At 38.6% G+C, this 16,345-nt stretch overlaps 2 protein-coding genes across 2 annotated transcripts; one reads left to right on the top strand and one right to left on the bottom strand.

The window, feature by feature from the left end:
- The first annotated feature begins 2,049 nt into the window (after nucleotides 1-2,049).
- Nucleotides 2,050-11,225, top strand: onecutl (one cut domain, family member, like). Its single transcript, XM_046846730.1, has 3 exons — nucleotides 2,050-2,721; nucleotides 3,030-4,306; nucleotides 7,831-11,225. The coding sequence occupies exons 2-3, from the start codon at nucleotides 3,244-3,246 to the stop codon at nucleotides 8,139-8,141; spliced, it is 1,374 nt and encodes a 457-aa protein (XP_046702686.1). The 5' UTR covers nucleotides 2,050-2,721; nucleotides 3,030-3,243; the 3' UTR covers nucleotides 8,142-11,225.
- LOC124383789 (cathepsin S-like) lies at nucleotides 11,007-15,529 on the bottom strand. Its single transcript, XM_046846094.1, is given in 10 exon segments — nucleotides 11,007-11,921; nucleotides 13,651-13,753; nucleotides 14,024-14,189; nucleotides 14,296-14,542; nucleotides 14,598-14,622; nucleotides 14,902-14,976; nucleotides 14,979-15,066; nucleotides 15,173-15,351; nucleotides 15,354-15,396; nucleotides 15,488-15,529. Coding segments are annotated over 10 exon segments (1,068 nt in total). The 3' UTR covers nucleotides 11,007-11,821.
- Nucleotides 15,530-16,345: the final 816 nt, after the last annotated feature.

Here is a 16,345-nt window from a genome sequence, read left to right as displayed (position 1 = left end):
ACACCCTGTCTGTCTCTTTATGCGCACATTTTGGTCTCTATTTATTTTATGATTTAAATAACTATTGCACAAAAAATGTATCTGAATTTTTTTTGTCGAATGAATACATTTATATAAAGGCTGTCAGGAAAGAAATCAGCGAGTTCGGCACGAAAATTGAAATATAAACATGCGATCGATCTTGATAAAAGATGTATTTGAATATTGTTCATAAGGAAGAAAAACATGAAGGACAGGATGAAGCTGGACCATCATGACCGAAAGCTTTTTTTTTTTTTAGACCGTCGGCTCAAAGTTCTCAGTGTACAGTATGTATGGACTTGTAAAGTGCGCAGCAGCGGGTAACCGCCCCATATGTTCACAGAGACACCTTTAAATAATTTAGCAGCACAACAGCTTTGGTTTGAGCGCGTTATGATCAGTGTTCGATCACTCAGGGACTTTTCAGCGGCGCACAATATAACCGCGGCCTTCACCTGTTTCTAACCGCGGGCCATTGCAACTGGTCTTAGAAGTGTCATTTCAGCATGATAATAATAATAATAATGCATATACTGCACTTTCCAAGTAATTCAGTATATTCATTATTGTTATTATTATTATTATTATTCTAATTATGATCCATGATGATGTCTGATGATAACAATTATTATTATTATTATTATTATTATTATTATTATTATTATTATTATTATTATTAGCCTGTGGAATAGAATATGATTTTAAATATAAACAGCATTAATATCGTTTGAACTTGTATGCTTATAACCTACCCCAGCCATTTAACCTTCATTCATATAGGAGATGAAATAAGAGATCTTCCACATAAATAAATGGATTTTATTTCATATGTTTAAATGAAGAAGTGCCCCGAATGAGTTGAATAAATACATATGAATGCTGTGTTTGTGTATGTGTAAATGTGTTCAGTATTAAACCTTTGTGTACAGTATTAAAAATGTATATATTATTAAAATGTATTGTGTCAGGGGGACTTTAGTGAGTAGACCGTAGGCCCTTTGCTAAATAGGCATGCAAAAAAAAAAAAAAACAGATATCATTTGCCTGAAATCAAATAAAATGATAATACTTGCAGAGTCAAATATTTTGAACAAGATTGAGTGTTATCGACTGGTCTTGGTCTGATGTTTCTCAGGCGAGTATTTTGTCTGCACTCGAGAGTGAACTTTCCCCTCTGAAGCCTCTCTGCCTGTGTTCTGGGATGGAAAGGCGTTCAGCGTTCTCCCTGCAGCTCTTTGAGTGTGTGTGTGTGTGTGTGTGTGTGTGTGTGAGAGAGAGAGAGAGAGAGAGAGAGAGAGTGTGTGTGTGTGTGTGTGTGTGTGTCCAAAGCGCAGCATCTGCTACCGCAACACAGCGGCTCCCACACCTCATCCGCAATTTTTTGAGGCAGTCTCCTGCTCATCGATGGAATTAATATGCCAGTTAGAAATTGTTAGAATACATCCATCGAAACACACACACACACACACACACACACACACACACACACACACACACAAAATGCAATTTTTTTACGATTATTAATCAATGTAGACATTTAAATACAAATGTAGGTCTTAAAATCTTTATTTCCAAACTGTTATTGTTACGTTTTATTAATATTCTTTTATTATCAATATTATCAACTGTAACTGGTACAATAAATCCAAATATTCGAACTGGTTCTCATAATCTATAGGCCCTTAGAAGTGAGTTGATAACTAATACATTGTTATTTACTGTAAACAAGTTTTGGCAATTATATAAATACAATACCTTATATACTCATAACGTGTGTGAAAGAAAGAAAGAAAGAAAGAAAGAAAGAAAGAAAGAAAGAAAGAAAGAAAGGAATAGAGAAAAAAATTGACAGATGGAGAAAGATCAATGGAGTTAATTATAAAAAAAAGATTTATAAAAATTGTTTTATTAAAAAAAATAATAATAATAAATAATAATAATAATAATAATAATAATAATAATAATAACAATAAAAATAATAACAATAACCAAATGTTTGATCTGGTAATCCGTACACATAAATGTAGCAACATGTGGGAAGATTTGGTCTGCAGAGTTGAATAGTTGAATTAAACAAACAAACAAACAAACAAACAAACAAAACAAATCTTATTCTGCTAAAGATGAAGCCCATCTCGCAGTTTTCCTAGAGATTGCTATCGCTGAATACACGTGACTAGCGGACTGTACAGGAGCGAAAGAGTTAATCCGAGTTAGAAATTCATGCCACATCTGTCAGATTTTTAAGTGTGTGACGTTCAGAGGGGGGAGAGAGGGAGGAGGAGAGAAAAACGGGGCTGAGATCGATAGAGAGACAGAGGAAAGGGAAGGAGGGGGATGCAGAGAGATAATGACAGAAAGGGAGCTGAGGTTGAAGACATACACAGGGCTGTTGGTTGTGTAGAACAGAGCAAAGCGCCTACAACATTCAGGAGCAGAGGCGTTTTCATCGCATCTTGCTCATTTTGGCCTCCGCGACCATTTCCCCCGAAAGTGAACTAAACTGAGTAGACGGACCGCCGCCTATTTCCGCACACAGAATGATGGTGATGAAAAGTATCTCGGCTCGGTAGCAGTTTTGGATTATCGATCTCCTGCGGTAGGAAAAACATCGTACATTTTCAGGATTCTTGTTTTCCCTTCGCTGCTGCTCGCTGAACGCCGGAGATCTGGTCCAGCATCGCCCTGCTCTACGTTGAGGTAAGAACACTAAACACCAAGATGACGGAAATATTTGACCTTCCAGATTTAGAGCTTCCGAAAAAGCAAACGAGTTCAATGAATTAGAACTTAATAACAATAACAATAAAAAAAAGCGATAGAACACAAAATGACTTGCACTTGTGTCACTGCAGCGGAGGATTCGAGTAATTGTTGCGCTGTTTGTTGCTAAACTTGTCTGTGGTTGGTCAAGAATTGGTAGTACGTGATCAATATGCGACGAGGTTTCATAAGCAACTAATCAATAAGCAATCAACTGATCACTTCCTACTGTATCTCTTCCACAGGGTTTCCACGGTCAAGGACAAGGTGCATTTAAGGAGCACAAAAAAAAAAAAAAAATGCTGAAAATGAACTTCTGTATCCGCTTTTGAAATCCCCCCCAAAAATTACCGCCTTCTCTGGACTTACAGTGATTCAGCTTTTAGTTACTTTGCAAACATTCGGACATCCTGACAGATACTTGTGAAAGTAAGACATTTCCAGACATATTTTGTAGAAATGGAGGGGAATATGGGAGAGGTGTCGGTTCACAGTCATGTGGAACTTGCACACAGTCAAGACAGTCGATTGATGCTGCACTCACGAGACGTCTCTGCTGCCTTCTCGCGTCCTGCACTGGGAAGCCCTCCCATGGGCCTGGAACATGAGCACAGAAGCACTGGTTATGAGCACAGTATGCCAACGCTGGGCTATGGCAGGGAGAGCCCTGCGAATTGTGGCGGCACATATACCACGCTCACTCCCCTGCAGCCATTTGATGACAAGTTTCACCATCATCACCACCATCCTTGTTTGCCTGTCAGCAATGTAATTGGTAGCTTTACACTCATGCGTGAGGATCGAGGCCTTGGAGGTAACTTCTATAACCCTTACAGCAAAGACTTGGGCATGTCACAGACTCTGTCTCCACCTCTGGGCAGCTCAGGTCTGGAACCGGCCATGCACAGCTACAGCTCTTTAGGGACACAGAATGGACACAGTGGCCAGATGTTAGCAGGCAGCCATGAAGTCCATATGGGAAGCAATGGAGGTAACCTATTCTGCCGAACTGTGGCAGACTTTGGGAGGGAAATGTCACCCCCCTCTCTGGGAAGTGACCACGGGGTTAGCCATCATCTGAACAAGATGGACAGTCACCACCAGCATATACCCACCTACCACCCCCATCTTTATACCCAGAGCTACCAGCATCATCACCCCAGCCAGCAGGCCTCAAAGCTTGGCGAGCTCTCTGTTTCTTCCCCCTCCTCCTCCTCCTCTTCTTCAAATTCTGGTCTCGCCAGGGAGGGTATGTTGGCTGGTTCCCAGAGTAGCAGTGCAGGCGAGGAGATCAACACCAAAGACGTGGCCCAGCGGATCATCACAGAGCTGAAGAGGTACAGCATCCCGCAGGCCATCTTCGCAGAGAGGGTGCTGTGCCGCTCTCAGGGCACCCTGTCCGATCTTCTACGAAACCCAAAGCCCTGGAGCAAGCTGAAGTCTGGCCGTGAGACATTCAAGAGGATGTCCCGCTGGTTACAAGAGCCAGAATTTCAGAGGATGGCATCACTACGACTGGAAGGTAAAATTCTTAGGCATGTTTATTTGCCAGACAGACAGAGCAAAATAACACACAGATTCACGTTTGATTCACAGTTTTTCTTATAAAATTATTAATAACATACTTATTTTGAAATAATTTGGATTTAGGATTTAAATCATATATCAAATGCACTTATTGTGCATTTCAAAGTAATAGAGGTTTATTTCATGTTTATTGTTTTTATGTAAAAACAGACAAAACACAAGCTTTGGAATTTTTTGTCTTTGTCCAGAAACAACAGTTGCTTTGTTTCTAAATAATATAGTTACAAACAAACTAATCTCATTTCCTATCGGTGCTGGCTGAATCATTTGCTCTGTTAAATTGCTGATACAATTGTCCTAGAATACACAATGCTAAAAAAATTTAAAGAAAATGTATTGGTTTATTTTGTGCCAATTGCACTAATCCTACACAAGATATTGTGATGTGATGCCTTTTGTGGGCAGCTACATAATATTCATCCGAGATTTGCTCTGAAATTCAGTGCATGTTTTAGTGTTGCAGTGTTGTGACAAGACTTGGGCTGAATACTCAGTTTATGCACTTGGCACACAAAGAGCTCCACAGAAAAACAGTAACATGAGAATGGCTCTCAAAATGTCGGACGATGCTCTCTGGTAGCTAGCCACCGAAGACGAATGCCGCCCTTGCCAAAGTCTGTCCAAATCCCATGCGATCAATCACCAAAGCTTGAAATGTGTTTCAGAATGAATTATTCTGCTTGCATTACCACCACAGATATTGATTGGTGAACAATGTGCTCTCAGTCATAGGAGTGTTCTTAGCGTGGAAATACAGAAAATAAATCAATGCCCCGTTTGCCCGCATGGTACTGCATCTTGCTGTTGTTTGTGTGCCAATTTTTGAATATGGTAATGTCAAAACCTTGGTAACTTCAAACAAATATGTATTGTCCGTAGGAGCAATATTGTTAGTTAAATTTGACTTGTATTTTTTGGACATTTAAATGTAAGTTTTGAGTCACTTTGATGATTGATGGGATGAATAATGGGTATTTAAAAATATTCTTACAGTAGATTAAATACATCAAGGTTTTAATATTTGGTATCAGCTGATAAATCAAACATTTTTTTTTTTTAATTCTCTGTCCAATGCACACTTAGTAATAGACACACTCATACACAATCTTTTTAGCCTTGGCAAAGGCGCAAGGTGGACACCTCTGTTCTTTTCTATATAACCTACTTTCCACAAGGGTTGGCGTTTCTTGCCAAGCCTTTTGTTTAATTATCAGCTGGTATTGATTTCCTTGGGAAAGCAGAGCACAGGCTGCCAGCTCACAGCTTTTGTGAATAAGCAAGCGCAGGCTGGAATTAGAATGCACGCAGCCCCATGCCTCCTTTTAAAGAACAGGAGGCTTAATGCAGAACGTGGACCAGAAGAAAGTTGACCCAAAATAATGCAGAAAAATGTCATGCAGTAATTGTTTAATATTAATAATAATAGTTGTGTAATATATCTCAATATTTACAGCAATACATTTTGCTTTTGTGCTACTTGAATGCTTAAACTGGATTTTGGAAGTCAATCCCTTCATGCCTATAATGCTGAAAGTCTGAACATAGACATCATTGAGCCAAAGGAAAACTGATTACAATACGGCAAAATACCATTTAAATTACAAATACATTTGAAATTGAAATTCTACAGTTGCTATGCTTCTGTAAGGTTTTGTCAAATCCAATATTTTAAAATGTAGCTTAATAATCAATTATGTATCCTAAGTACATATTGTTGAAAAAAAAAGGAAAAAAAAAAAAAAAAAATTATATATATATATATATATATATATATATATATATATATATATATATATATATATATATATATATATAAAATGATAATTAAAAAAAAATATATATATATATATATATATATATATATATATATATATATATATATATAAAATTTGTGTTATTAATCTTGTGCTAAAAAAAAAAAAAAAACGTGGTTATCTTTCTATTCCTTTCTCTGGCTCTTTTGTGTGTGTTTGCCCTGTGAGCAGTAGGTGTAGGTGTATGCAGGATGCACTGCTTATAATCGAAAAAGAAGATCGAGAGAGAGCAAGACAGAGTGAGTGGCTCAGTAACAGAGCAGGATGAAGATCATTAGTCTATCCTTCAGCTCTCTGGCAGTGCAGGGATTTCACACACGAGCACTGAAGCCTGAAGCCCTTGTCTTAAAGTCTAAATGAATAAATGCTATATAAAAAAGGCTTGAGTGGCTCTTAGTGTCTCTGCAGTATCAGTGAGTTTGAGAGTCTTTTTAGCAACTCTGTTGATGGGCAAAACAAGCATGCAAGAGCACACACCTGTCTACAATTCAAATTGTCGTGGTTGAGATTAAGGCATGATTGTTTTGCCTACAGGGCCTTAAAATAAACTGTGTATTTGCTCAGTTGAAGCCATTGCAGTGTTGAAAGGGTTAACTGGGCTCTGTAGGTCGAGGAGTCTGAGCAGCATAGATTTAATCAATAATTTCTATCAGCCCATGGCCCAAGAAATCAGCAGGGGGTGGGTCAGAAGAGAGGGAGGTTGAGAGGGGGCAGTGAGGTAGTGTAGTGAGGGATAGTGTGTATGCGTGTGTGTGTGTGTGTGTGTGTGTGTGTGTATATATGTGTGTGTGTGAGTGTGTGTGTGTGGGGGGGGGGTGTCGGGGCTGAAGAACAGGGGTGCTTTCGATCACGTTTCGGCAACATGAGACAGGAGGCATACATCATGGTTAAGGTCTGCTCTCACGATTATAAGAACTCTATGGGGGGATGTTTATGCCTGTAAAAGAGGTGCAGTGCTTTGGATTTATAGCATGGTAATTCCCAGCCTTTTACACATGATTACAACACGAGGAAGCATTTAGTTAATGCTTGGTGCTACACTGGCAAGTGTCGGCAGGGAGAATGGGAGGGAGAAGCTACACTCTTATAAATCTGTACTGTCCATACAAAGTGGATCGCAACGTGTGTTTATGCTGTTTTTTAATTAATAAATAGGAGAATCAATCAGGAGGTCAGAATCTGTGCGCCTAGTAATGCCAGCAGGAAGCAGTGCAAATTGTTAATATTATTTCAACAAGATCTGATTTGCATGTTTACATGCTACAGTCTTTGATAATTATGAACAACAATAAAATCTGATTTTTTTCTAATTAAATGACCTGATATTAATTAATAACACTTTTACATTTTTGCTTTGTTATTCTTGCTCTTCAATTTTGCTCTTTGCAAATGCTTTTGTCAGCCAATTGCCAAATTAAACATAATAGACGAAAAAAAACATTTCTCTACTTGTAATATATATAATATGCATTCCACTGCAGCACACATTAATTAATTTAGTGTAAGAATTTTTTATTATTCATTTTTATAAATCGTAATTAAAATCTAGGCCTACAATTTAAAATATAATTAAATAGAAGCTAATTTATTATGTTTAACTGGCTTAATTTTTCATTATCTTTCTCTCACTGTCTCTGTCCCTCAGCCTGTAAGAGGAAGGAGCAAGAACAGTCTAAGCAAGAAAGGAACCAGGGACCGAAGCGCACTCGGCTGGTCTTTACAGACTTGCAGCGACGTACATTGATGGCGATCTTCCGAGAGAACCAGCGGCCTGCCAAAGAGCTGCAGGTGACCATTGCACAGCAACTAGGCCTCGAGCACTCCACCGTCAGCAACTTCTTCATGAACGCACGCCGCAGAAACCTCAACCGCTGGAGCGAGGAGGGACGCCCATCCTCCACCGGGTCCTCAGGGTCCAGTACTTCCTCCCCTACTGTCTCCTGCACTACAGCATGATGTGAGGAGAGGCCAGATCTCCACAGCATGTGAAAGATCTAATATCTCTGATGCTGACAGAGGTTTTTTCTTTTGTTTTTTAATCAGAGATCTTTTACACAGGAATTAAAGTCCAACTGAAACCAAAGATAAAACACTAGAGAAGAGATAGATTTCTTAGTATAGTTATCAGTATTTAACTGGTAGTTCTTTCTTCATATTTAATTTGGAATAGAACAACTGATTTCTTTTTTAATAGAAGAAATTTCAGTACAAGGTGATTAACCAAGAAAGCTGCAGTAATTTAGTGAGCAGTTGTTTTTGGCATCACTATTTTTGTTAAATACAGTAAACGATATTAGTATTTTCAAAAATCAAGACACATCACTTGGACATTTTTTGCCTAAACAGCCTGAGTGCTTTATGTTTCCTTAATCCATTATGTAAAGAAAATTATGACCAAAGAGAAATGCCAAAAGAATGTGGATTGATGTTTTTTCCTTTTTTGAGAAATGCTTGAAAGTTAAATTGTGTGCATTTTTAGGGGTTTATTTCATCCTGGATAAATTCTAACAAAAGCTACAGCTCATCCTCCGATTGTGCTGCCCAAGGTTCTACGTGGAGATAGCCAGAGCCTGTGAGCAGAACTCCCTAGCATCCTCTCACACTAAACAATGAGTCTGAATCCTATAGGGATGAAAACAGATCCTGAAGGAGAGGGAGGAGGGGCAGAGGATGCGTTTTTAAAGAGTACCCTCAAGAGCACTGATCGATTGATTGGTAAATCTCCTGGGAGCTGCTGCAGAGAAATACAGACAAAGGTACAAAGAGGAATCCTCTGTAGATGTACAGTGAGCACCAGTTATTAGCATTTGTAATTTCCATCCACTGACCTGAAAATGACCAGTAGAGAAAACTCCTGTAGATCCAATGCAAGATTTTACTTGATGCGAATACTGGACAATGGAGAAGTGTCGCACCAGATAATGGTTCTCTACAAATTATCAAGCACACAAGCCATGTTGGATTACTTTATGCCTGTTGTTCAATCTTAAAGGCATATTGTTCAAGAGAAAAAAAAAAACTTGGATATTATTTGTTACTTGAGCTCAAAATCTGTCCTTAATGAACTCAACACATACTACTAGTTTTTATTATTATTATTATTATTATTATTATTATTATTATTATTATTATGCGATTATTTATGTATTTATGTATTTATTTCCTGGTTATTTATTTGCTAAATATTGTAAGTATTTATTTTATCACATGTTGTTTGTCTATTAACTTGTTTCTGATGGGAGTCCCATCTTGATACCAAAGACAAAGGTTTGTCCTCCCTGAATGTAGGCTCTGCTTTTGCTTGTTTCTGTAACAATGCTAGTGTTCTAACTGTCCATCACATGCAATTCATGCTCAAGTCAGAGCATCTCTGACACACTGAACAAATCTAAAAACTGCACCAGCTGAAAGACTAGAATTGTTGACCAGAATTACATACTGTAAAGCTCGCTGGGAATTCTGTATGAAAGTTCTGTGGATGCTTTTGGACTATCTTAGCAGCATCCAAATTCCTAAAAGCTTTTTCCATTTTTGCTGGACTAAATTTTGTCATACTGGATCCATGTGATCCAAATCAAATCAAATGCATTATTCTTTATACATACACAAACCCTGTTTCTTTTGGGAAGTGCAGCGCAGTATTACATGGGTTTTAGGGGCACAAGACAAAGTTTCAATGTCGTTTTGGCTGCGTTCGCGTGTGTCACTCCGTCTTTAACCTTCGCAGGGTGTGAAGTGAGGCCCCCTTCACTGCGTGCACTTGAAAGAGGACCATGAAAGAGGCCATCGACTTTTGCTGACATGAAAGAGGCTCTTTTCATGTGTGTCCTGTTGGAGGCTGGGGCCGAAGCTCGCCGCTCACTCAGCCAGACCCATGGGCTTAGGGCATTCAGAGGGGAGGGCAGATCAGAGAAGGGCTGCATTACCAAACCAAGGGATAGTGAGCGGGGAGGGAGTGTTGGAGAGTGCAAATTAAAATTTAATGAGTGACAATTGTAAGCGTGCTGCGAGCAGAACAAGGGCGTCTGCATCAGCGCATGTGTTAACACTCAGCAGTTGTCCCGGGTGCAGCAGTTCTCCTAGTGTGGCCAAAGGAGAATATTAGATATTGCAGAATTCTTATGTCAGATTTGCATGTTGCATCTCTGAACCCAAAACAACCTTGGGAGTGTAAAGATTTGTTGAAAGTAGTAATCTTAGGGAGCCCCTAGTGGTTAAAAGTTTTTGCTGTCTTTTAGAAGAAAATGGCTGAAGATTTAGAGGATGGGCCAGACACAAATACAGGCCACATAGGAGTGAAGAAGCTTTAGGAGCTGGTCTGTAAAAACTGGACTTCACTGTGCTAGGGATGTTTTGGCATGTACGTGCTGTAAACATACACTCTTGTTAATGTCTCTCATTTGCGCATATATGTGTAAACTACTGTATGGAAGAATTTGCATCCCCATGTAATTACTGGACAGTGGTTGGCCTATATTTTCTGGCTACGACTGTACACGTGACTTAATTTTTTTTGCCATCCGAGAAACAGCTCGAACCCATTCACTACTATGAAGAATTCATCTACCTCAATTGTGTGTGGTGTAGCTGAAATGTAACTGTACCAAAGATCCCATGCATTCAGGGAGAGTTTGTGTCTCATCTTTTCTAACCAAATGTGCTGGAATCAATCTGAAAGCGCTAATCACAGTTTTATCTACAGACAGAGATAAAACATACATACAAAAGGAGAACATTAGTTGTCTGTGTGTTGACAGGGAAATAAAAATCATCGATGCAGATATCAAATGGGACAATCGAAGCAGGAAAGGGTGGTCTTGCTGTATTTATGATTGTTTATTCTTCCCACAAGTGTAACCAGTAAAATAAAATAACAAAAAAAATGAATAGTCAACAGTTGAATATAGATGACTTCAGAGCCAAACCTGACAAAAACTGTAAAGTGTCTGTTCATAATATAGTTACAGTCACTGAACACCTTTTGTAATTTGTCTAAATAGAATATAATTTTAGAAGACAATGTTACATTGATAGAGAACGTTTTAAAGCATATACAAAATTGACCTTTCAGCTTGTAGAACTGAAAGATGATTTAGAACAACCGTTGACATCCGATTTTCTAGTTAAAAAGGTGTTCAATATTGTGATCCCTAAAACATTTAAAGGTTACAGGTACCAAAAAAAGCTTTAAAAAATCATTACCATTCATCGTGTTTGCGTCCATTTCATTTGGGACATTTGTCAGTAAGTCATTGTGCCATTCTCTCCTCATGTTAACCTATGAATGTTGCTAACCAACCAAAGGTTTTGAATCATGACAGTCTACGTGTCAATCATAACTGGATGTTGTGTACCAATTTTGAAAAATCCTTTGATACCTCATGTGAAATTGTTTGTGGTGATGTTGCACTAATAAAAAGTCACTTGTATATTCACTGGGGTAGAATCATGTTTTCATGCCACAATTTCAATATATAAAAGTCTTTAAGTAAAAAAATCAATGTATTCAGTGAAAAAATAACATTGAAGATTACAATTTTTAAATTAAAATTTAAAAGATTAAAAAACAACTGATTAAAAAACATCCTAGAAATAAAGGTGATACTATTCCAAGAACAGGCTTCTGCTCATCTGTGCTACATGATTGGGTAGCAAGCATAATTTGCAATGCCACACATATTTCCTTTGTTGCGTGCAATACGGATGTAGCCTCCATCTCCAAATCCAGTACCCCAGCTGTAACAGAAAGACACATACACAGACACAAAACATGAGCGCACAATCATTTTTTCTTAAAATGTATTAACATTTCAGTTCATCAGTTGTACAGTATCTCACAAAATTGAGTACACCTCTCACAGTTCAGCAACTATTTTAATATACCTTCTCAATAGACAATACCATAGAATGTAACTTGGATACATTTTAGAGTAGTAAATGTGCAGCTTGTACTGCAGTACAGATTTACTCTCCTCTGAAAATAACTCAACATACAGCCATTATTGTAAAAATAGCTGGCAACAAAAATGAGTACATCCTAAGTGATTACAGCTGTATGTTGTGTAACCATGCAAAGCTACATGTCCTATTCATCATGTTCATGTTTTTGTCTGCTTGACAGGATCATACAAATTTGTGTATCTTGCATTACAGCAGTTAAAATTTGATGCTTTGAGTACAGTTCTCTCATACTGACCACTGGATGTTCAACATGGCACCTCATTGCAAAGACTCTCTCAGAAATTTGAGAATTAAAATTGTTGCTCTCCACAAAGAGGCCTAGACTATTAGAAGATCAGTAACACTTTGAAACCGAGTTACAGTACAGTGGCCAGGGTCATACAGATATTTTCCAAGATGAGTTCCACTCAGAACAGGCTTTGCATGGGTCCATCAAAGAAGTTGAGTCCTCGTGCTGCGAGTCAGGTGCAGAAGCTCCTTCAAAAAACAGACACATGAGTGCTGCAGCATTGCTTTAGAGGTTGCAGATGTGGAAGGTCCACTTGCCATTGCTCAGAAAATACGCCGCACACTGCAACAAGTTGGTTTGCCTGGCCGTTATCCCAGAAGGAAGCCTTATCTGAAGCTGGCTCACAAGACTGAGCCCACAAACAGTTTGGTGAAAGCAATCTGTCCAAGAGCATGAATTACTGGAACCATGTCCTGTGGTCTAATGAGACTAAGATAAACTTTTTTTTGGCTCAGATGGTGTCCAGCATGTGTAGCAATGCCCTGGTGATGAGTACCAAGAAAATTGTGGGGTTGGTGGGTCTCAGGCCGCATGCGTGCTGCTGGTACCCCCCAGGAGCTGCGGTTAATTAAGGGAAACATGGATTCCAACATGTTCTGCAACAAAATGTCACAGTACATGATGCCCTCTCTTCAGAAACTGGAACGAACGACAGCTGAAGGTGAAGGTGATGAAGTGGCCAAGTATCTCCAGATCTGTACCACCTGTGGGGCATCCACAAATGGAAGGTGGAGAAGTGCTGTGTTTCTAACATCCAGCTGCTCTGTGAGGTCATCATAAAAGAGTGGAAGAGGATCCAAGCAAACAAACTGTGTAGCTCTTGTGAATTCCATGCATGGGAGGATTAATGCAGTGCTGAATAACAACGGTGCTCACACAAAATATTGACACTGACACAGTTTTGACATGTTCATTTAGGATGTACTCACTTTTGTTGACAGCTATTTTGACAATAATTGTTGTATTTTGAGTTATTTTTAGAGGAAAGTAAATATATACTGCTATACAAGCTGCACATGGACTACTCTAAAATGTATCCAAGTTTCATTTCTATAGTACTATTTTTTTTAAAATACTAAAATGTTTGGGGTGTACTCACTTTGAGATACTGTATAATGTTTGTAAAACATCTAAAAGTCTGTTTAGTCAGGTTTCAATAATTAGTATAGAGAAATCTGTTGTTTTATACTTTATAATTAAAACTGCAATCTATACCTGTTTTTCACTAGCCAATAGTCTTCACCATTCAGGTTGCCATATCCTACAGCCAGCACTCCGTGGTTTACAGCCTGACTGCAGCTTGAGTCACTGTAGACACCTGTTAAGTAGACCAAAGTATAGACAAATCAATCACACTGCAGAGACTATAGAAATTTTAGATTTATATGTGTATTAAAGTGGCAGTACATGCGTAAGAAGAACACAGTCATATACTATTTAGCACACACTAATAATACAATGTAATGGAAATTCATTCAATTAAATGCACTCAATTTTATGTTAAGCAAAACAGCTATATGTAAAAATACAAAGTCAAACTATGTTCACTGTTTTAAGATCATTTTTAGTTATTTAAGTTAAATCATACCACTGCGGTATAGGATGAACGTTGGACGAGTAGCATCAATAGCCACAGAGATGGGTCCAATGGTGGCCACACCTTGCTTAAGTGCCTCCTCATCACCTTCAGAAACACAACTGTAACTAGAGCAATTGGCTGCTTTTTGTGATTGGTCATACCTGCACTGTCCATCCTGCAAGGCAATTAAGAAACTAGTAAGGAAAATAATTCCCATTGCCATATAGTCAGTTCAGGACAAGGCTTTACATTTTAATATAGAGATTAAAAACATAATGTACCATTGCAGTGTAAGGGTAGGCTTCATCAGAATCTATTCCACCATTGTCAATGACATACTGGAAGGCCTTGGTCATGAAACCTCCGTGGCAACCCTTGTTTCCATACTTAGAAGAGCAGTCAACCAAGTTCTGGGGACTGAGAGACTTCACCTGACCAGTAGTCCTTTTTAGCTGTCCCTCAAGTGCTCCAGCAGCACTGAATGCCCAACAAGAACCACATGAACCCTGATAGAAAGAAACATTAAAACTATGAATATGAAGTGTGGGAATAGAAGTAACTTCCGTCTTCCTTTGGCTCAAACATTTTCATACAAACATTGCCTGGAGCTAATACAGGAAAAACACATTCATACAACAAGAACATGAATTAATCTGATATAGTGTATTGTATATATGAATGCGTGTTAAAATCAGTCTTTGAATATACATGTATGAAGCGCAAAGAGCTCAGTGAGTACAAAGAGCTTAGATCATATTCACAGAAAGAAGTTTAGGCCTATATATGGAGCTGCAATTAGCCCATAATAGGTATACAAAATGTAAAATACAAAGTCAAACTATGTTCACTGTTTTAAGATCATTTTAGTTATTTAAGTTAAATCATACCACTGCGGTATAGGATAAACGTTGGACGAGTAGCATCAATAGCCACAGAGATGGGTCCAATGGTGGCCACACTTGCTTAAGTGCCTCCTCATCACCTTCAGAAACACAACTGTAACTAGAGCAATTGGCTGCTTTTTGTGATTGGTCATACCTGCACTGTCCATCCTGGAAGGCAATTAAGAAACTAGTAAGGAAAAGAATTCCCATTGTCGTATAGTCAGTTCAGGACAAGACTTTACATTTTAATATAGAGATTAAAGACATAATGTACCATTGCAGTGTAAGGGTAGGCTTCATCAGAATCTATTCCACCATTGTCAATGACATACTGGAAGGCCATGGTCATGTAACCTCCATGGCAACCCATGTTTCCATACTTAGAAGAGCAGTCAACCAAGTTCTGGGGACTGAGAGACTTCACCTGACCAGTAGTCCTTTTTAGCTGTCCTCAAGTGCTCCAGCAGCACTGAATGCCCAACAAGAACCACATGAACCCTGATAGAAAGAAACATTAAAACTATGAATATGAAGTGTGGGAATAGAAGTAACTTCCGTCTTCCTTTGGCTCAAACATTTTCATACAAACATTGCCTGGAGCTAATACAGGAAAAACAGATGTCAGATCCATATTCATACAACAAGAACCTGAATTAATCTGATATAGTGTATTGTATATATGAATGCGTGTTAAAATCAGTCTTTGAATATACATGTATGAAGCGCAGAGAACTCAGTGAGCTTGTTACAAACAGCTTAGATCATATTCACAGAAAGAAGTTTAGGCCTATATGGAGCTGCAATTAGCCCATAATAGGTATACAAAATGTAAAATACAAAGTCAAACTATGTTCACTGTTTTAAGATCATTTTAGTTATTTAAGTTAAATCATACCACTGCGGTATAGGATGAGCGTTGGACGAGTAGCATCAATAGCCACAGAGATGGGTCCAATGGTGGCCACACTTGCTTAAGTGCCTCCTCATCACCTTCAGAAACACAACTGTAACTAGAGCAATTGGCTGCTTTTTGTGATTGGTCATACCTGCACTGTCCATCCTGCAAGGCAATTAAGAAACTAGTAAGGAAAATAATTCCCATTGCCATATAGTCAGTTCAGGACAAGGCTTTACATTTTAATATAGAGATTAAAAACATAATGTACCATTGCAGTGTAAGGGTAGGCTTCATCAGAATCTATTCCACCATTGTCAATGACGTACTGGAAGGCCATGGTCATGTAACCTCCATGGCAACCCATGTTTCCATACTTAGAAGAGCAGTCAACCAAGTTCTGGGGACTGAGAGACTTCACCTGACCAGTAGTCCTTTTTAGCTGTCCCTCCAATGCTCCAGCAGCACTGAATGCCCAACAAGAACCACATGAACCCTGATAGAAAGAAACATTAAAACTATGAATATGAAGTGTGGGATTAGAAGTAACTT

The sequence above is a fragment of the Silurus meridionalis genome, chromosome 4 (genome assembly GCF_014805685.1).
Source record: "Silurus meridionalis isolate SWU-2019-XX chromosome 4, ASM1480568v1, whole genome shotgun sequence".
NCBI classification, from domain to species: domain Eukaryota; kingdom Metazoa; phylum Chordata; class Actinopteri; order Siluriformes; family Siluridae; genus Silurus; species Silurus meridionalis.
The sequence above is the reverse complement of the archived record's forward strand: the minus strand, read 5'-3'. Positions and strand labels throughout refer to the sequence as shown.

Excerpts from the sequence above, each read along its gene's own strand:
- onecutl (XM_046846730.1), top strand. The coding sequence starts at position 3,244 with ATGGAGGGGAATATGGGAGAGGTGTCGGTTCACAGTCATGTGGAACTT. Across the intron at positions 4,307-7,830 it reads GGCATCACTACGACTGGAAG|CCTGTAAGAGGAAGGAGCAA; the intron begins GTAAAATTCTTA and ends TCTGTCCCTCAG.